Here is a 21677-nt window from a genome sequence, read left to right as displayed (position 1 = left end):
TGGGTAATGAGGATTAAAGTAAACATTCTGCAAAAAACAGCACAAAGTAGCAATTAATATTCAATTTGTTTAAACTATTAGTAGTCAGTGGATAGCAAGAAGGACATATTAATTGTTACTTTGCGCTGTATTTTGCAGAATTTTTACTTTAAACCTCATCACCCAATTTTGACTTACAACAATAACCGAAAACATGTTTGAACGGCTCATATGTACTATTAAATTAAATAAATACTGACACCTACTGCATCAATGAAAGTGCTTCTGAACTCAACTCCGTTAGATATATTATTAATTTAGGAGGCAACAATAGCACTCCATAGACTGCAGTATTCTAATAAACTAATGTTTTTATGCTTCAGATAATATCTAAAAAATCGGATAATACATAGTGATCCATTTGGGAGACATATTGCTATTTATTGTTAAATAATTTCTGCATACATTCTAGAAGCTCGTGACCAGAATATTGTACGAAATGGAACTATAAAAATTGGAAATTTATCCTTCGAAGAGGTGGAAAAATTCAAATATCTTGGAGCAACAGTAACAATATAAATGACACTCGGGAGGAAATTAAACGCAGAATAAATATGGAAAATGCCTGTTATTATTCGGTTGAGAAGCTTTTGTCGTCTAGTCTGCTGTCAAAAAATCTGAAAGTTAGAATTTATAAAATAGTTACATTACCGGTTGTTCTGTATGGTTGTGAAACTTGGACTCTCACTTTGAGAGAGGAACAGAGATTAAGAGCCTTTGAGAATAACGTCCTTAAGAAAATATTTGGGGCTAAGAGGGATGAAGTTAAAGGAGAATGGAGAAAGTTACACAACGCAGAGCTGCACGCATTGTATTCTACACCTGACATAATTAGGAACATAAAATCCAGACGTTTGAGATGGGCAGGGCATGTAGCACGTATGGGCGAATCCAGAAATACATATAGAGTGTTAGTTGGGGGCCGGAGGGAAAAAGATCTTTGGGGAGGCCGAGACGTAGATGGGAAGATAATATTAAAATGGATTTGAGGGAGGTGGAATATGATGATATAGACTGGGTTAATCTTGCTCAGGATAGGGACCAATGGCGGGCTTATGTGAGGGCGGCAATGAACCTTAGGGTTCCTTAAAAGTCAGTAAGTTAAGTCGTATACCTATATATGTACTATTAAATTAAATAAAAATGACATCTACTGCATCAATGAAAGTGCTTCTGAACTCAACTTCGTTAGATATATTATTAATTTAGGAGGCAACAACAGCACTCCATAGACTGCAGTATTCTAATAAACGAATGTTTTTATGCTTCAGATAATATCTAAAAAAAATCGAATAATACAGGGTGATCCGTTTGAGAAGACATAAAATAAAAACGTGATAAAATGAGAACTGTTGCTATTTATTGTTAAATAATTTGTGCATACATACATTCTAGAAGACCTCAACGTGCCCACCATTGCGAACACGACACAGTTCATATCTTGAGGCTAATTCCTCACATGTGTGGTCTAACATCTCAGGGGTAACTTTCTCAAAAGCTGAGAAAATCTTTGCACTGAGATCATGAATATCCTTGGGTCGCTGTGCATACACATCATTCTTCACGAAACCTCGGAGAAAGAAATCGAGTGATGTCAGGTCTGGGGAACTTGGAGGCTATATAATTGGCTCTCCTCAACCACACTAATTATCACCAAATATGTCATACAGATAATCACAGATGTCTGTTATTATCGACATTATTGACTTGTAACTCGGAGCCCTCCGAACACCATACTCTCGTTGAACAGACGTTACACTTTCAAATTTAGCAAACCACAAGACACATTTCGCTCACTGTTGTGCAGTAAACATCATTTTGTTTATTCGGTCGTTGCTGAGTACCGGTAACTTCTTTTGTTTCTTATGCGGTAAAATCGAACTTACGCCTGAGCGTAGCTTCTGGTCAGTAGACAAAGACTCCTACTCCTTGAGATACGCTGGTTGCCTGTAATAAATATATATAATTTGAACTAGTAATGGAAATTACGGGAAAACGGTTGAACGGATTTTAATAAATCATCCCTAATTTTGAAGCCTGGAACCCAAACTTTTTCAGAAAAATAGTAGTTTTCAGTGAAATGTCAATTTTCCTACATTATTTTCCTATTTTCCAAAATCCATCTGTCGTCAGTTTTGAGAAATATGGCTTTTCAGAATAAAACAAAACGCACACTACAATAAACAATAGGCTATTACACGAAGGCCATGATCTTCAGGATTGCTGACATATTTAGAGCTCAAATTCAATTGGTTATTAAAAACTTCAAGACTTACTAAAAATAGTTTACACGTCTGATTCTGCGGTGTGCAATTTTCGAAGTACGGCTGTGTATTGGATATTAAAACCTACAAAACTTGAGGTGGTTTGATGACATTATTACCAATAGAAATGAAATATTATTTAGGCCTACTACTACTACTACTACTACTACTACTACTATTACTACTACTACTACTACTACCACTACCACTACCACTACCACTACCACTGCTGCTGCTGCCACCGCCACTACTACTACTACTACTACTACTACTACTACTACTACTACTACTACTACTACTACTACTACATATATTTTTATACCTGTACAACACAGTCCATTTGTATATTAGTGACCTAATCTACAGTTATGAAAGATAATATCCAGATTCGTATTTTTTATTTATATTCACTTTCTGTTTCAGAGAGAGTATGCTTGTTTATAAAGATGAAGAATCTACTAAAAAAATGAAGGAAGATGTAGCGTTGTTGGTTGGTCATGAAATTTCTCATCTATGGTTCGGCGATTTAGTCAGCCCAAAATGGTGGAAATTTACTTGGCTCAATGAAGCATTTGCTACATTTTTTCAATACAATACGATTGCGAAGGTAAGAAATTATCTTTTCCCCTTTTAATTATTTGTGTTTTTGAAAATATCTCAAAAAAAATTATTCGGTAAAAATGTAATGGAAAATGTGTTTTGGTAGCGGTAACAGAAGAGTGGTAAATATTGTAAGAACTCAAAATGTGTGATTCGTACAAATGAGAAACTAATAAAAGAGTGCATTAGGTACCGGTATACTCTCAATTTAATCAACTTGTATCTAAATTATGAACTTCAACTTGCAATAATGCACACTGTGTACGTAAATGATTCATTCACTTTAATTTGTTTATCAAGGTAAGTACTAGAGATGAACAAAACTAACTGCCGCTCTCGCTCGCTGTGTTCGCTGCATTTGTCTTTCGAGTCTCGGCTCGTCATTCTCGCTGCGCTTCGAGTCTCGCTCGTCATTCTCGAAATAGTATTTGGTCGGCGTGGAAAGATTTCGTAACTTTGAATAACATACATCATTGTAATAGATAACATAAATGTTTAAATGACACAAAAAGACAAAACAGAACAGTATCTTCTTCTTCTGCTACAGGGATTAGGCCTATTGGCCTGTTCCGTCTTCAAGGCTTAAATCATCTGTCCATCTTATTTTCGGTCTTCCTACATTTCTATAGCCATATACTTTTGGTGCATAATCCATAATTTGTTTTGGTAATCTGTCATTAGTCATTCTTGTAATATTTTGGTGCCAATTTTGTTTCTGATTTTTAATCTTTTCTTCTAAATTAAAAATATTTAATAATTGTCAGATATTTTCGTTTCTTTGATGATCTAATAAAGTATAACCGGCAACACCTCGTAGGAACTTCATTTCATTTATTTGGATTTTTATTTTTGATGCGCGGTTTAATGATCAGTTTTCTGAGCCGTAAGTTAATAATGGAACTGCTAGGGTTTTGTAAAATTTTAATTGTGTTGAGCGCTGTGTTGTATTTCTTAAAGTTCTTCTTATTGTTCCACACATCTGTTGGAATTTGCTCAACTTACTGTTAATACCCTGTTCACCCAAATAAGATATATTGCAGCCTAAGTAGTTAAAAGAAGATATCTGTTGTATTTTATTGATTAATAACTATTTTACATCGCCTATGGTTAAGTCCTCTGAAAGCCATTGTTTTAGATTTGTTATTAGAAATTTTTAGGTTATATCCTTCTGTTATTAGCTAGAGCTGGTAAGTTGCCATTTGTAGATCATCCTCAGATTCTGCGGTCAATATTTGATCATCGGTAAAAAACATTGTATTTAATACAGTTGTTCCTAAATTTATACCAAATGATATCGAACAGTATCTTAATTATCAAAATGTTCTATTATATTATATTACCGATGGTTATATAAATAAAAAAAAACAATTCTAAAATAAATTTGCATTTCTAAGAAACATAAAACATGACATTAATATCTTTTTACTTGAGATTGCACACTTGATCTTAAACATATGAAAAGAAAATTCCTAGCCTTTTAATAAGGGCCTAGTAATTAAATAAAGACTGGGAAACGCATTATTTACACTGAAGGGTAGAAATGTTTCAAATAGGCTACTTGATTGTTTATACATAGGCTATACAGTATAACAGTTGCCAAAGTAGGGCTAGATAAAAGTTCAGTCAGGTATAAACAACTGCTGACTTCGGGAGATGATCAATATCGAGTCTCGGAAGATTCACTATCAGTTTTTACGTCAAGGACGCGACGTAATACAACATTGTCGTGCGGGTTTTCGGCTTTGCGGGCGCTGTTAGTCTCGTTTTCTCGATAGCTGTTCATCTCTAGTAAGTACTTTCGCTATACGCTTGTAACTAATGTTATTTGAAGTTTTCATACTCTTAAACATGCCCAATGCGAGCTCTACTAGTAACTCGAAATATCCAGCCTGTAATCCAGCTCATCCCACATTATAATTCTAACATGTTCCTGTCAATTGCGTCGATATCTGTGGTAATTCTCAACTTCAATTCATATTATCTATTGGTAGGGATTCCACAAACACTTTATCCTTCACATAAACCGAAATTCCAGCCGTTTGATAGCGTGGCATTCAGGTATTCGCGAACACTGGTCAAAATGAGGAAGCGTTCCTTTTTGTTGAAAGATGAACGTGATATTATGATCTGTAAGCTGCGACTTTGACCAATTCTGCAGCATATCCAGTCATAGGCCCCTACTTCTTCATATATAGAGTCCTGCGTTCGATTACTTTGAATACAATTAAACATCTCTAAGGAATACAATTAAACACCTCTAATGATTAGGGACCGGATTTTTATGTAATTACATATTATATTCCTTTGAACCTAACTGTATATAAATAACAAATATTTGCGAATCTTGTAATTGCCATTAATATATTAAAATTTGATAGTACATTTTTTACATATTTAACCCACATTACATATTATGGCTTGGTATTACATAAATCTACATTTTTAGGGGTTTTATTCATTTCTACTTCACTAAAAGGAAAAAAAAAAAACTTCTGCTGGGGAAGTTTACAATTTGAAATACACAGATTTATAAAAAAAAAAAACCTTTTTACTTACCCAAGAAGGGATATAAATTGTTCTACATACGTCTTAACAAGCCGTTGCCATGCAATTTGCAATCTTACCCACCCTCTTCCTAATCCTTCCAGGGAAAACTCGTGTCAAGTCTGACATGAGCCGCAATAAAGTAGCCGAATTTTGAAAAGAAGCTGGAGTAAAGGAACAAACTGAAAGATTAAAATAAATAGCTTTTCAGGTTATTGCTTGACCTCCTTACTTTAAATTTAGTAGAACTATACGGAAATGGGATTTTCAGAGGAATTAGAAAGCATGGTTCTCGGCTGGAATAATCCTACCCTTCTGAATGAGACAGGAATGTCACTTTTCAAACAACAGTTTGTAAATACCTACAGTTTGAGGTTTAAGTAGATACTTTGTTTCGTAGTACAGGGAGCAGCTAAAATGCATGTGTCCCACATAACCTATTTTCTCCTAATCCAGTAAAGCGAAACAGTGCTTGCAGTACTGTTGTGTCATTCATTTCACTTAGTTCTTTAGTTTTAGTACTTACAGTATAAAGTGCAAGTGAGTTTATTTACTGCATTTACCAACTAAAATGGCCCCTGTATCTTCAACCCTAACGATAAAAATAAAATCATGGATTGCGATGGACAAAGCTTTCACTACAGATGGAAAAATAGTAATGTTGTCAAGCGTGCGGTAAAAAAGTCGAGTGCTCTATGAAATCACAACTGGAGAGTCTTACCTATCCTATTCAAAATGGACTATACCTGTCATAATTGATATTAAACATCTTCATGATTTTACATATTTCGGTACATATTCAGCTTATTTTTTCTTACATAAATATGTACATATTTCACACCTTGATATTACATAAAAATCCGGTCCCTACTAATGATGTAGTCTCTCCCCACATGCTCTGGTACTGTGTGTTTGCATTCGTGGACCTATGTGTATAGATTAGATTAGATTAGATTAGATTAGATTTATTTATTTAACCTGGTAGAGATAAGGCCGTCAGGCCTTCTCTGCCCCTCTACCAGGGGATTACAACTATAACATGAACAATTAGATTACAATTAATATTAAATTTACAATTACAATTACAATAAAAATTAAAGTACGACAAGAATACCTGATTAATGAAAGCTAGACATTTTATCATAGAAGTTAAGAACAAAGAATATTTTTGTATTTACTAAATTACAAATTAAACCTACAATAACAAAATTCTATAGTGATGAAATTACCGGATATTGAGATATTGAGATATTGAGATATTGAGATATTTTGTGGTGTATAAGTCTGTGAACAACAGGAATAGTACTCATGCACAAAATACCACTTGGATTTAATAACAATAATAACAAAGTATTTATTTAACGTCAGTTTATATGCAATAAAGATCATTTTTACCACGGTCACACAAAACTAAAAGTTTTCAAGAGCCACCCCCTTTATTTTCGGGAGCTACCACATTTTTCCACACGTGCAATGAGAAAACCATTCGAGCTAAGATAAAGATACATTTATTTAAACATATTAAACAATATTAAATGTATATGCAATGCAAACACACGTACTTGCTGTCCACTCAAAAGGAATTTTAAAATGTTTCATTTGTTCAGATCAAATTTTTGCATTTTCAAAGGACAAAACTAAGATTCTTTTAATAATTTATTATCATAATACCTACTCTTCAAGTGATTGGGCATATTGCGAATTAAATCAATGACTTTCCCAAATCCTGCTACGAAATGTTTCATATAAAACAATTTTTATCCCAAAAAGGAAGAAAAAACGAGCAAATTGTATTAAACTTTCTTATTTGAAATATTTCAAAGATTAGCCCCCGGAAATGAATGACATTACTTAAGATTAATCTGTATATGTAATTTTGCTTTCTGTACCTAATTAATTTAATCTTTGATATATCGGATACGGTAATGCATAATAACATTTATTTGCTTTCTGAATACGAGTATTAATTTCCTGTTTTCCATTATTATCATAAGTAATAAAGCAGTCTAGAATATGCCATTAGTAAAGTTCAGGATAACATAGAGAGTTTGAAACTGAACTGGTTACATCAGTTTCTTGTCTATGCAGATGATGTGAACATGTTAGGAGAAAATCCACAAACGATTAGGGGAAACGCGGAAATTTTACTTGAAGCAAGTAAAGCAAAAGGCTTGGAAGTAAACTCCGAAAAGATGAAATATATGATTATGTATCGTGACCAGAATATCCTACGAAATGGAAATATAAAAATTGGAAATTTATCCTTCGAAGAGGTGGAAAAATTCAAATATCTTGGAGCAACAGTAACAAATATAAATGACACTCGGGAGGAAATTAAATGCAGAATAAATATGGGAAATGAGAAACTTTCGTCATCTAGTCTGCTGTCAGAAAATCTGAAAGTTAGAATTTATAAAACTGTTATATTACCGGTTGTTCTGTATGGTTGTGAAACTTGGACTCTCACTTTGAGAGAGGAACAGAGATTAAGGGTATTTGAGAATAAGGTTCTTAGGAAAATATTTGGGGCTAAAAGGGATGAAGTTACAGGAGAACGGAGAAAGTTACACAGTGCAGAACTGCATGCATTGTACTCTTCATCAGACATTATTAGAACATTAAATCCAGACGTTTGAGACGGACAGGGCATGTAGCACGTATGGGCGAATCCAGAAATGCTTATAGAGTGTTAGTTGGGAGGCCGCGGGAAAAAGACCTTTGGGAAGGCCGAGACGTAGATGGAAGAATAATATTAAAATGGATTTGAGAAAGGTGGGATATGACGATAGAGACTGGACTAATCTTGCACAGGATAGGGACCCATGGCAGGCTTATGTGAGGGCAGCAATGAACCTTCGGGTTCCTTAAAAGCCATTTGTAAGTAAGTTGTAAATAAATAAAGTAGTAGTTAAACTCGTTTACTTTTTCACGTGTATCTCTTTTAATTATGATTATGTTATTTGCATATAAATTACTAGTAAGCATAAAATATTTTTTTTTGTCAACATTTACTTTCAGATCATTTCCTTGCAAAGCTTTTAGTAACAATACAGTGAACATTTTAATTTCGTGTTCGTTTTCACCAAATAAAACTGAATCGTAATATGAAAAAACGCCGCCAATTATGAACTTTCTAAGAGTCTTACTTTCTATTTCTTTCGGTTATTTGTAAATACACTTTTTGTAGTTCTTCTGTATTTCTTCCCCAGAGTATATTAATCACTCACGGGCACAGTGTATATTTCTTAGAACTATCATCTCAAAAGTTATTATTGATATACAACACTCAACATCTCCCATCCCTCGTATAGAGTTTACTTTACATTAACTTTATTTCTTACGTTGGTAGTCATTTAGTTCACCTATTTCTTATTCTTATACATTTGTGGACTTCAATCTTAGACATTGCATAATTTCTGCAATCTCTCCCTTTATTTCTGAGCACACAGTAGATCTATTAGAAAGTATTATTGGTGGTGGTGGTGGTGGTGGTGGTGGTGGTGGTGGTGGTGGTAGTAGCAGTAGCAGCATCAGCAGTAGTATAATATGTCGTGAAATAGCCATTACCATAATAATTACTTAATAACAGTAGCCTACTATAGCTTACTACAATTGAGACAGGGAAATCAAAAACTCCCTAACTCCAATAAACCAAATTTTACAGGAGAGAGAAAAGACATTATTTTTCTTACTAACTTCAAATATTATACATTTATCTATTAATATTGTGTAAAGTTACATTCTTTATCAAATAAATACTTCAAAACCCAAATTTTTACTTTACCTTACGCTACAATTTGAAATAAACACTGCTGGAGTTAGTGGTTTTCTGACTTCCACAGTGTATGAATTAAGAAAAGTGAATAAATATGAGCCATGTGAAGAAAAAAATAAGTATGAAACATTGGAATATACGAGAAAATGGAAGTTTATTATTAAGATTAACATTACTACATTTTTTTAAATTTCAAATATATGAGACATCAAAATAAACAATATTAAATGTTAACACAGTCTCATTCATGTTACAGATTCTGTTTTTTTCTCTCACTCTCATGTTCTTCCTGTGCATCTAGATTCTAGATTATTACTGTCCGCAAACAGAGTTTGGTAATATGGTAATACATCCTACTTTCCTCGGAAATAAACTGCATTAAATTTTGCAAGTCCTCTTGCTTTCTTCTTTCAATGGCAATGCTGAATTGTACTTTAGTTGACTGGGGAATAATGCATCTGTATTGGGTTTCTGAAAGTTAATCGACTCGATATTGTGCCTTTAATAGTCTTACTTACATGGATTTAATAGATTTTTGTGACATTCCGAATACTGTATCACATCACTTTACTCAGTGGTTGAGCAATAGTGTTGCCACCTACAGGGAAATTAAGCTTGCAATGCAAAAACTCTCCTATTCCATGGAGCAAGTGGAGTTCTGACTTCCACGAGTTTTGAAATAGCCCCCAGAATGCAGATGAATCTCGATATTAGTGTATTCTTGCCTTCCACGCATGCGGGACAAACTAAAAAGCATCATCCAGCCCATGACTAAATTTTGTCAAAAATTGGAGTTAGTGGGTTTTTGATCACCCTGTCTCAGTTATTATACTGCGAAGTGCATTCAAGCAAGCCCGTATTTATACATGGACCACATGAGCCCGGGCTCAGGGAGGCAGAATTTTCAGGAAAGAAAAAATCGAGTTAAAAATAAATTTTCGCAGTTGCCTGCTTTAGATAGTAGTATAATGTTGTTACATGCCACGTCTTTTTTTAACAGTTTGTTTGCTAAATGTCTAAATTTACGTAAGTTTGTTGTTGGGGCGGAGCAAAATTTTGTTTGTATCCCTGGACATAGTACTACCACAGTCTAGTATATAGTCACGGAGCTTGAGTTGTGAGGGTGCTAGGAACAATAGACTGTGCAGGTACTATTTCGCATTGTCTGTGATGAAGCGATAGTAGCGATCTTAGTGGTTGGCAACTATCTATGGATGCATATTTACTACGTATTGAGTTTCGTGACTGTATCCTATACTAGACTGTGGTACTACCTAAATATGGAGCTGCATATACCTTATTTATATCACTGTTTTAATTCCAGGTGGAGCCAGAGATGGACATGGAAGGAAGGTTCATGGAAGAGGCATATTATCCCGCACTCGGAAGGGATTCAAAAAATTCCACTTTCCCGATATCTTTTGATGTTGCTAGTCCCAAAGAAGTGATGACTAGCTTTGATAAAGTAATCGCTTATTTTAAAGGTGTGTAAATTGAGACTTTGGGTAGAATAATTCGTTTCCTAAAGTAGTTTTTAGGGAAGTAAAGAAACTTTATCAACTTGTATCTTGATTTCATGAAGAACAAGAAGAAAGTGGTGGTGTTTACAGTACAGTAAATTATTTTTCGAAATTTTATTTATTCCATTTGATACAATAGCTTAAAAGCTAAGCTTCTGTAAACTTAACTCATTTTGACCTGTTTTCAAAACAGGATCAATATTTCTTACTTTAGCATAAAATCCAGAGATGGATTCCTTAAATGTTGTTTTGGTCTTTTTGATATCTCCAAATAACAATATAATGAAACTTTTACGAAACATATATTGTTTCATAGATAAATTTATTTCATTTTAGTGTTAAATTGAAATTAATTTCTCATGGTTTAATGTAAGGCCTACATTCTAAACAGTTTTAAAAGGATTCACTAAAATCTATACTAATAATAAATCTGTAACCGAAATTTTTCTGGTAATTTTCGATTTTCCAAAAATAATTGGTCCTAACATATATAATTAACCACCCTGAAACCGAAAATCGGTTTTTTGAAATTTTTGTATGTATGTATGTATGTATGTATGTATGTATGTATGTATGTTTGTTTGCTATATGACATTAAGACTGATATTTAATGAGATAAATGAGTTTTAAAATTAAAATAACTGCCATCTAAGGCCGTGTAATGAATTAAAAAACAAACGACTTCGTCTATAAGGGGCCTTGGACAGCAACAATCGAAAGCTATGAAAGATAGCCTACAGAGAATGTTTCTGTGTTTGTATGAAGTAATGTCGGAAGCTAAATTAACCGATTTGTATCATTAATTATTATTTCACCATTGGAAATGCTATAATGTTATTAGAGTAACTTATAATATAATATAATATAATATAATATAATATAATATAATATAATATAATATAATACAATATAATATGATATAATATGTAATCTATACTAATAATAAATCTGTAGCCGAAATTTTTTTGCTAATTTTCGATTTTCCAAAAATAATTGGACCTAACATATATAATTAACCACCCTGAAACCAAAAATCGCTTTTTTTGAAATTTTTGTTTGTATGTCTGTCTATCTGTCTGTCTGTCTGTCTGTCTGTACGTTTGTTACCTTTTCACGCGATAATGGCTGAACGGATTTCGATGAAAATTGGAATATAAATTAAGTTCGTTGTAACTTAGATTTTAGGCTATATGGCATTCAAAATACATTATTTAAAAGGGGGGTTATAAGGGGGCCTGAATTAAATAAATCGAAATATCTCACTTATTTTTTATTTTTGTGAAAGATGTTACATAACAAATGTTTCTTTAAAAATAATTTGCGATAAGCTTTATTCCTTCAAAAATTTTGATAGGACTGATATTTAATGAGATAAATGAGTTTTAAAATTAAAATAACTGCCATCTAAAGCCGTGTAATGAATTAAAAAACAAATGACTTCGTCTATAAGGGGCCTTGGACAGCAACAATCGAAAGCTATGAAAGATAGCCTACAGAGAATGTTTCTGTGTTTGTATGAAGTAATATCGGAAGCTATGGTTGCATGTAATAAAAATTAAGAAACATGTTAAAAGAATTGTCATTGCACCAAATGAGTGTCTCTGGACCAAAATGATCGCATTTTAATTATTTGGATGCAATTTAAATTAAGTAACATATTAAACGATTTACCCTTCTATCAAACACGAATGTTCCCTGGATCAAATGTCCTATTTTAAGTATGTAATTACTTTATATTTATTTCTAACGGGTGCAGCGGAGCACACGGGTACGGCTAGTATTGAAATATATCTAATAGCTTCAGTTTGAATTTATATAAATTTAACATTCTGACACACATACAATTCGAAAATTATGCCTATATGCATTTTGCTATGCAAACACAAAAATTTACTTTTCTTTAAATGTTTTAACTTATATTTAAGTTATCTCCCATTTCCCCATTTCAGCATTCAAATCTCATACATTCACCGATTCTCCGCAAAATTTGTCAACAAGTGACATTATGAATAGTGTTATAAGCTTGCATATCACGATAAGATTCAGCAAAAAATTTTGTTCTCTTTCAGTTCATTTTAATATGATTGTTAAACAACTAGCACAATTTTCCTTCAATATTCATTTCTTGCATTAAAAGTTAAAAATTGAAAACACTCTTAAGTGTCGAAAATAATCATTTTGATGAAGGATTAATAGAATTCCAACATACAAGTTGTGCCAAACTTCGCTACCTATTTAAACAAAAGTTGAGGATGCAAATCTGACTTTCAGGTATAGCTCCCTGTAAAGCAGACTTGCATAATTTCAAGAGAAAAATTGTCCGGAGCCGGGTATCGATCTCGGGACCTTTCCAAAACAATTTTTCCCTTGAAATGATTGAAGTTTGCTTTACAGGGAGCTATACCTGAAAGCCAGATTTACATAATATATGTCACTGTAGTTACGTTAACAGAAAACCACAATTCAAGTCACACTTAAAGTTCGGTTTCTGGCGCCTTGTCAGCCCACTTGAGGTGTGTGGATATAAAGGGAAAAATTGAGACGGTGTCGGGTGTAGTTCCTGGGTAACTCAGTCAGTAGAGCATTCATGCATTAACTAAAGGTTCTGGGACCGATACCCAGCTCCGGAATAATTTTTCCCTTGAAATTATTCAAAAGTTGAGGTCTTAAAATATATTTTATACTAGCCATACCCGTGTGCTCCACTGCACCTGTTAGAAATAAATATAAAGTAATTACATAATTAAAATAGGACATTTGATCCCGGGAACATTCGTGTTTGATAGGAGATAAATCGTTTAATATGTTACTTAATTTAAATTGTATTTAAATAATTAAAATGCGGTCATTTTGGTCCAGAGAGCAATCATTTGGAGCAATGACAATTCCTTTAACATGTCTCTTAATTGTTATTACACGCAACCATAGTTTAATGAAGATTGTCATATCATTTAGTTTTAATGTGTATACTTTATATTACTTGCTATATGTTTCAGAAGTACTGTAATAACATTGTAGAATTATGTCCATATAGAGAAACTACACTTTCCAATGGTGAAATAATAATTAAACAATTAATTAGCTTCCGATATTACTTCTTACAAACATAGAAACATTCTCCGTAGGCTATGTTTAATAGTTTTCAATTGTTGCTTTCCAAGGCCCCTTATAGATGAAGTCATTTGTTTTTATTTCAGTACAGTGCCTTAGATAGCGTTGTTATTGTAATTTTAAAACTCATTTATCTCATTAAATATCAGTCCTATCAAAATTTTGTATGGAATGAAACGTATCGGAAACTATTTTTAAAGAAACTTTTGTTACGTTACATTTTTCACGAAAATCAATAATAAGCGAGATATTTCGATTTATTTAATTCAGGGCCCCTTATAATCCCCCTTTTACATAAAGTATTTTGAATGCCATATAGCCTAAAATCTAAGTTACAACGAATTTAATTTACATTCCAATTTTCATATAAATTGGTTCAGCCATTATCGCGTGAAAAGGTAACAACCATCCAGACAGATAGACAGATAGACAGACAGACATACAAACAACAATTTCAAAAAAACGATTTTCGTTTTCAGGATGGTTAATTATACATGTTAAAACCAATTATTTTTGGAAAATCGAAAATTACCAGAAAAATTTTGGCTACAGATTTATTATTAGTATAGATTAATTTCTTTCTCTCTCTCTCTCTCTCTTTCTAAACAGGTTCCAGCATTGTACGGTTTATGGAACACTTTCTAACGAAAGAGACTTTCCGAAAAGGACTAAGCAAATATCTCAGAACATAGTAAGTTAATTTACTTCTTTTTCAATATTCATATTTGTATGATTACATGACATTTTAAATTTTGTACATTGAGTTGAAAACTAGAGACAAAATTGCAGTAGCTCATTGCCCCAACAACTGTAGATAATTAATACAGAGTCTGATCCTACAATTTAGCTTGCTTTATACTACACTATGATTAGCAGTAGTGAATAGTAATTTCTCTGGTCAGAGGTTGAAGCACTCCATTATCATTATTTTCCCTATTATGTGCATACAAATCAGATACAGAGCGATTTCTCAGTAGGATCGCACATAGGGGGGATGGACATCACTCTAGTGGGGGGCCCGAGCTGATTTTCAGGAAAATACAAAATGTTTATAAAACTTTTTTTTACAAAAAGAAGAATTTTTTTTTAAATAATATATTATTGCAACAGTAATTGGATCGGTGAGTGGAAAAGAGGTAACATTCCAAAATCATGCTTTCGAGATAATAAAAGAAAACTGTTTTGTGAATTTATTTTTAATTTAATCAGAAAACTTATAATTGGTCACATTTGCTACTAGTTACAAGTATCTCAGCCTCTATATTTGTTTGTTAATAATATAAATTGGTTTTTTAGATTTGATTGTTTAAAGTTTGGGAATGTTACCCTTTTTCCAGTCAAATGGAGTATTGGTTAAAATCAACAGAAATATTTCGAACAATTAGTAAGTTTTCTTTATAGCGTAACTGTCGAAAAAGTGTACAAATATTTTTTTTCAAATGTGGAAAAAGAAACAATCATAAAAAAGGTGTTACAATGTTGTATTTTTGGTATCGACTAATACACCTTTGTAGGTTACAAACTTTTCTCCCCTACTCCTAGATATTTTCTCCATTTCTTTTGTATGTGTATTCTTGTTCACCTTTCCTTTCTTTCTTCTTGGCTCATTAGCTTCCTCTTCTAACATTGTTGTTTTTTACTCAAAGACACTAACTTCAAAAATTATTTTCCAAATCTTGCAGACGGAATACCGGTGATCAAACAGTCCACACCTATGGAGTAATGGCTAGCGCATCTGGCCAGAAAACCAGAAGGACCGGGTTCGATTCCCGGTTGGGACGAGTTACCTGGTTGAGGTTTTTTTCCGGGGTTTTCCCTCAACCCAATATGAGCAAATGGTGGGTAACTTTCGGTGTTGGATCCCGGATTCATTTCACCGGCATTATCATCTTCATCTCATTCAGACGCTAAATAACCTAGATGTTGATAAAGCGTCCTAAATAACCTACTAAAAAAAAGAATGATCAAATATTCCTGGAATGTTACCGTTCTTCTACTCAACTGCAAAACACGGGTCATGCCATTGGCATTAGGATGATAGGAATATTACTCTTTTTCTGCTCAATAGGTAGGACTATGATATATAAACAATTTTGCTATCTCAGTTTATTTTCGCATTTTTTGGAATGTTACCCCTTTTCCACTCCCCGATTCAATTATGTTTTCAACAAGTTCTAAGAAGCAGGTTGCTACTGAAGGATTATTTCCTTCTGTATGGAGATAATGTAATCAAATTATTGCCTTAGCCTGTTGTCTTAGTACTATGTTTAACTTAAAGAATATCAACATTCATTAAAATATTTGCAATGAGGGATGGCGCTGACAAATGTTTGTAGAGGGGAGGCCATAATTCCTATGGGCGGATCTATTTCCTTGAATTCCTCCCAGAGTGTTCATTGCAATGAATGTTGTTCTTTCAGCAAAAAGAGTTTATAGTCTGTTAACGATTTCTTGATTAACTCTGGCCATAACCACTGTTACTGTTTGGTAAACTGCAGTCAGTTAAAAACATTTTATATGTCAAACTTCAGTTTCACAGTCCAAAAGAGACTGCAAGGGAAAATTCTTTGCTAAAATATGGACGAAAAATATACTGCGTTGGTTGGGTGTCTGATAATGTCTAGAAAGTATTCTAAATGTGTAGACAATTCAACACTTTCTCTAGAAAACTGGAACATGTAACAGATATAAATATATCCATCATGGACAATCAGTGTCTGCAACTGAAAGCTTGGCGAGATAGCCGAATATGAATCAACATAGCATATAGGCTACATCGTCCATATTTTACCACAGAAAGATGCAGACCATGAAGACCTGTTTGCATGAAAAATGTTAATCAATAAAAGGAATCAGCAATTCATTGTAAGTGGTGTTTCTATTTATGTATGGTGCTATTTGTGTAATTTGTCAATGTAATATGATTTTCCTAGAAAAGATTCAAATACTTAATACTAAAACGAATGTACAAGAAGGAAAATTGATATTCTATTAATAATTACACAGACATACTGTACCATTTTAGTAACATTTTCGAAAGTGTTTGAGGAAATTATGCATAATAGATTATATCATTATATGCCATCCAACATATATTCGTTTCAGAGCAGTTTGGATTTGAAAAACAAAATCGACAGACAATATTATAGCTTTTAGGTTAGTGGATGAAGTAGGTACGGGTGCAGAATTCTTCAAATTCGAAATTACATGTTGAATGTTGAAGGAATATTCTGTGATTTGACTAAAACATTTGACTGTGTAGGCTATATCTGAATATTAAACAGAAAACAAAAATTAAAAATATATTATATAGTCACAAATTTACCATAGTTCTACTCACTCAGAAATTATGAATATTAAAAATGAAGTTTCCCAGGGATCAATTTTAGGTCCATTATTGTTTCTAGTCTATATAAACGATTAACCTTAACCATAAATAACTTATCCCAGGCAATCTTATTTTGCAGATTATATACCGTTAAGTTGACATCATCTCAAGTAAACAATATGTTTCCTCCTTTTTTTTAATACTGTGTTAAATCTAATTTACTGCAAATGTAGTAGTTCAATTAGCACTCAATTTGTTGATAATACGAGTGTAATCAACTTTAATACCAATACACACAACAGTGCTCAGTTTACCTATAGGCTAATATTAGATTAAATTCAATTGATCAAGGAATCTGTATGCATAAAGTTTCTTGGTTTGGAATTGGATAATCACTTGAAATGAAAAACACACACAGAGCATATTACTGCAGGCTACTTCTGAACTGAATTCTTTCTGTTTTGCATTAAGATCCTCATCTTCTATTGGCGATATAAACATTCTTAAAATGGCAAATTTTGCATATTTTCATTCTATGAATCAAAATTCTGGAGCAACTTATCTGAATCTAAACACATATTGCTTTTTCAGAAGAAAGTCTTAAGAATAATGACAATATTACGCATAAAAAGCCAGCATATAAAAAGATTTTCCAAAATTTAAAAATATTGATCACATCTTGTGAGTAGACCTACATTCTTACGTTAAATATCAAACTACGTACTTCTAGTACCGGTAGGTCTAATGATCAGAACATCTATAATTTTAATGTAATTCACAAATCAGATCTCTATATACACTGTATTAGTCTTACCAGTTATAAAAAAAGCGAGTATTCGTTTATTACAGTCTTCAATGCACTGCCCAATAGGATTAAAATTTTGAAGGGACAAAAAGAAAATATAAGATTTAAGAATTTAGTTATAACAACAACTTTCAGATGTTAAAGAGAAAACTAGGTAAATTATCACTTAGTTTTTATTTTAACACCTGAAAGTTGTTATTATAACTAAATTCTTAAGTGATACATAGTAGAGCTGGGGACGGAGCTATTAGAACTGTTGAGTTACTCGGTTTTATCGGTTTATGTGCTTGGCAGCGGAGCACCGAAGTTACTCGGTTAACCGTAGCCGTTACCGGTCAGTTCAAACGTTCAAACAGAGTTCGCGTGTTTTACTTAATTCTAGCAGACAGCAACGTAGGTACTGTTGTATTTAAATATTTTCTGCTGCAGGACAAATTATTTCCTTATCCCCAAGGCGGGCTGAAAGGCCTCCAGTATTGAAGAGGAGTTCATCCTATTATATGACCTGTCAAGTGGGCCTAATGAACACTGACAGCCTGAACATATTACTGTACATAATAATAATAACAATAATAATAACAATAATAATATGATATTAATATAATAATAATAATAATAATAATATTATTATTATTATTATTATTATTATTATTATTATTATTATCGTATTAGAATGTTTGATTAATATTAAAATATGTTAGAAAAAGAAGTGCGTTAGATTTTTCTTGTATTTGTCTTTATTGGATTTGTGTTACCTCATCAGTTATCATTTTATTTGTATTTATTTCTACGAATTATGTTACCTAATTACTTTAATTTATCAATAATATTACTGTTCACCAAAGAGAACATGGTTGTATTGAAGGCTAGTAATGTTATAAAATAAATAAACATTATGTTCTTCAGTTTAAGATTCCACGTTTTATTGATTATTTTATCCATTTTCCGTAATAGTAAATAATTCTGTGTGTTATTTTTAAGTGTTTTAGGCAGCGCTTCATGGAGGCCGTTTCTTTCAATCTTCTTTTTTACTTAGCTGCAGCGTTTAACGCTTACATGTTAATTTATTAGCTGTTAGTATCATAAATTATTTTATCAATTTTATTTTGTCTGCCATATATAACACTGAAAGTTAAATAGGCCTTCATACAAAATAACTCCGCAAATAGTTGTAATCACGCAAATGAAATTTGCAACCGCCATTTTGCAATGAAGAGAAGCACCTTTTTCTCGTCAATTGGCAAAGCGAAAGTGCTTTACTACAACGCTTTTAAAACACGCTTGGTTTTACTTTCAAAGTACGTTCTAAAATCGACTCAATCTATCTAAATTTTAAATCTGCCGCCACAAATTTGTACTCGGTACTGCACTCGGTTCAACCAAGTAATGACGTCGTAGTAACTGCTCTGAACCGAACCGCTCCGTCCCCAGCCCTAATACAGAGTGATAAAATTCTGTAATCAAGATGTAAAATTTAGAACAGAATTAACAGAATTTTTTCTTACTCATACACCTTGTTCCCAATTGATAAATTGTTTATGTTTACTTCTGTATAATTTTTTATTTGTTTCAATCTCAAAGCTATAATGCCGTTGTAAGACCTATGGAACAAAAAAATGGAAGAAAAAAATGCAAAAACTGTTCGGTTTATTTAAAAGAAAATAATTATTATTTAACTTGTTTGTAATACAATATAAATATTGTTTGAAACATAAGAAGAATGAGAAAAAATAAAGTTCATTATGTTACAATAATTTGTTATAACAAACTCTCTTTCACAAAAAATAAAGAAAGAACATTGCCATACTCTATACTGCAAGCAGTTACTAGGAAAGCAGGATCTCATTCTATTTCATAAAATCATCAGGGACAGAACACTCAGAGAAACATTTTTGTTATTGCTTCACTTCAGTTTTTTCTCAAGAGTTCAAATAAAATGCATTTTCTACTTCAGACAATAATATTAAAATTTTCACTGAAAATTTTCAGAATAAATTGCTAAAAAGAATAATTAAAATGTATTCACTTAAATAAGACGTAATGGCAATTGTAATTTTGCAGATGGAATGTTACCTATCACTGTCCAGTAGATCTACATACCATACAAATCTATACAAACTGTGATTTTAATGTTCTCAAAAATTAGTTCCAAGTGTTATGTTCACTTATTTCCTTGTAACCATTATAATTTAAGAGAATTAAACTACCTATAATTATACACTACCTATTACATTTTTTCAACAGTTCCTATAGCACTGCTGAATCCGATGACTTATACAAAATTCTGAATGAACAACAGAAACAAGATGGTATCCTGCCCAATGACATGAATGTGAAAACAATTATGGATTCATGGGTTCTTCAGTCAGGTTATCCTGTCATTCAAGTTACAAGAAAGAACGGAAATATTCAGATTTCGCAAGTAAGTAAATAATAAAAAGAGATGCATGTATATACAGACATCATTTGTAATTTCTGCATTATAACGAGGTGCAAAACCTACATCACACTTCAGCTGTTTTTATTCTGTGAAAGAATTATGATATTTATCTGATAGGAGCCCAGTGCTTATTTGGAAATTGTTTTGTATTGTATTGTATTTATTAACTTTCCATGGTATTCATACATTGCTTACAGCTAGAATATGGAACAAGTCAAAAAACTTAATACTATTATAAAGTCTAGATGAAATATATACAGACGAGATTTACAATATAGTCTACTAGTACAACACAAAGTTTTAGTATCAATTTCATGAAGTGTTATTGAATGTCATGAATTCACTTACAGAATAGAAGGCGTGAGAAATTAGGTACTGTACTTCTTTAATTTGGCCCTAAATAATGTTATGTTTGAGTTTTAATTTTCTATATCGATAGGGAGGCTATTAAAAATTTTTACTGCCATATAACGCACTCCTTTTTGATAGCATGATTTTGAAAGATGCGTTGCCGGTACAGAGACCGTGCGATCTGCCACAATTTATTCAGAGTATAAGAGCAAAAAGACACTTGGGTAAATTCTGGACCAAAATTCACCCTCTAATTCAAAATTAAATGACTGTTATAATAACTAATCTGATAAAAATACGACTGTCATTTTGAAAATAAGCACCAGCCACCTATGTTACTTTCTTAAATACTGATTGGTTTTACATTACATGCGAGATCAGTTACAAAAATTTAAATTCGGAAATTTCATTCATATTAAAGTAATTAATATAGTTTGATGCATTACAGCATGTAACAAATTCTTTGAAGATAATTTCTTCAGTAATTCTTGTGTTGAACTTTGCTCTTCAAGCTAATCCAAACAGATAATATTATCTGTTGCATATTATCCGCAATGGTGCCCGTTTTCTGCTTCATATTCAATCCTACAACAGTATAATCATGAGAATAGTTTGTTTTCACTATTTCTGTAAGATATTTGTGTGTTACTTCTACACACAAGCCACATAATTTTCTGAGTAATTAATATTCATTTGAAAAACATTTATTATATGTATGTATAATTTACGTTGTACTCTATTTTACCATCTGATTCTCTCTATAAAGTTAAAAAAACTTATTTCTCATAATTAACAAAATTTCACCAACTCAATCCAAGCTTGGTTAACCCGGAGCTGGTTACTGTATGAGCATTTTGCTAGTATCGAATTCGAATGACAATCACACCAAAATGAAAGGAG

At 32.4% G+C, this 21677-nt stretch overlaps 1 protein-coding gene across 1 annotated transcript in view; it reads left to right on the top strand.

Annotated features, from left to right (window-relative positions):
- LOC138691197 (putative aminopeptidase-2) overlaps positions 1 to 21677 on the top strand; it is a 155663-nt gene that overhangs the window by 114898 nt on the left and 19088 nt on the right. The window contains exons 17-20 of the mRNA XM_069812984.1: positions 2727 to 2910; positions 10547 to 10706; positions 14463 to 14544; positions 20231 to 20408. Of these exons, the coding sequence (XP_069669085.1) occupies positions 2727 to 2910; positions 10547 to 10706; positions 14463 to 14544; positions 20231 to 20408 (604 nt within the window). The remainder of the gene's footprint in view (positions 1 to 2726; positions 2911 to 10546; positions 10707 to 14462; positions 14545 to 20230; positions 20409 to 21677) is intronic.

This window comes from Periplaneta americana, chromosome 16 (assembly GCF_040183065.1).
Source record: "Periplaneta americana isolate PAMFEO1 chromosome 16, P.americana_PAMFEO1_priV1, whole genome shotgun sequence".
In the NCBI taxonomy this organism is placed as follows: domain Eukaryota; kingdom Metazoa; phylum Arthropoda; class Insecta; order Blattodea; family Blattidae; genus Periplaneta; species Periplaneta americana.
The sequence above is the reverse complement of the archived record's forward strand: the minus strand, read 5'-3'. Positions and strand labels throughout refer to the sequence as shown.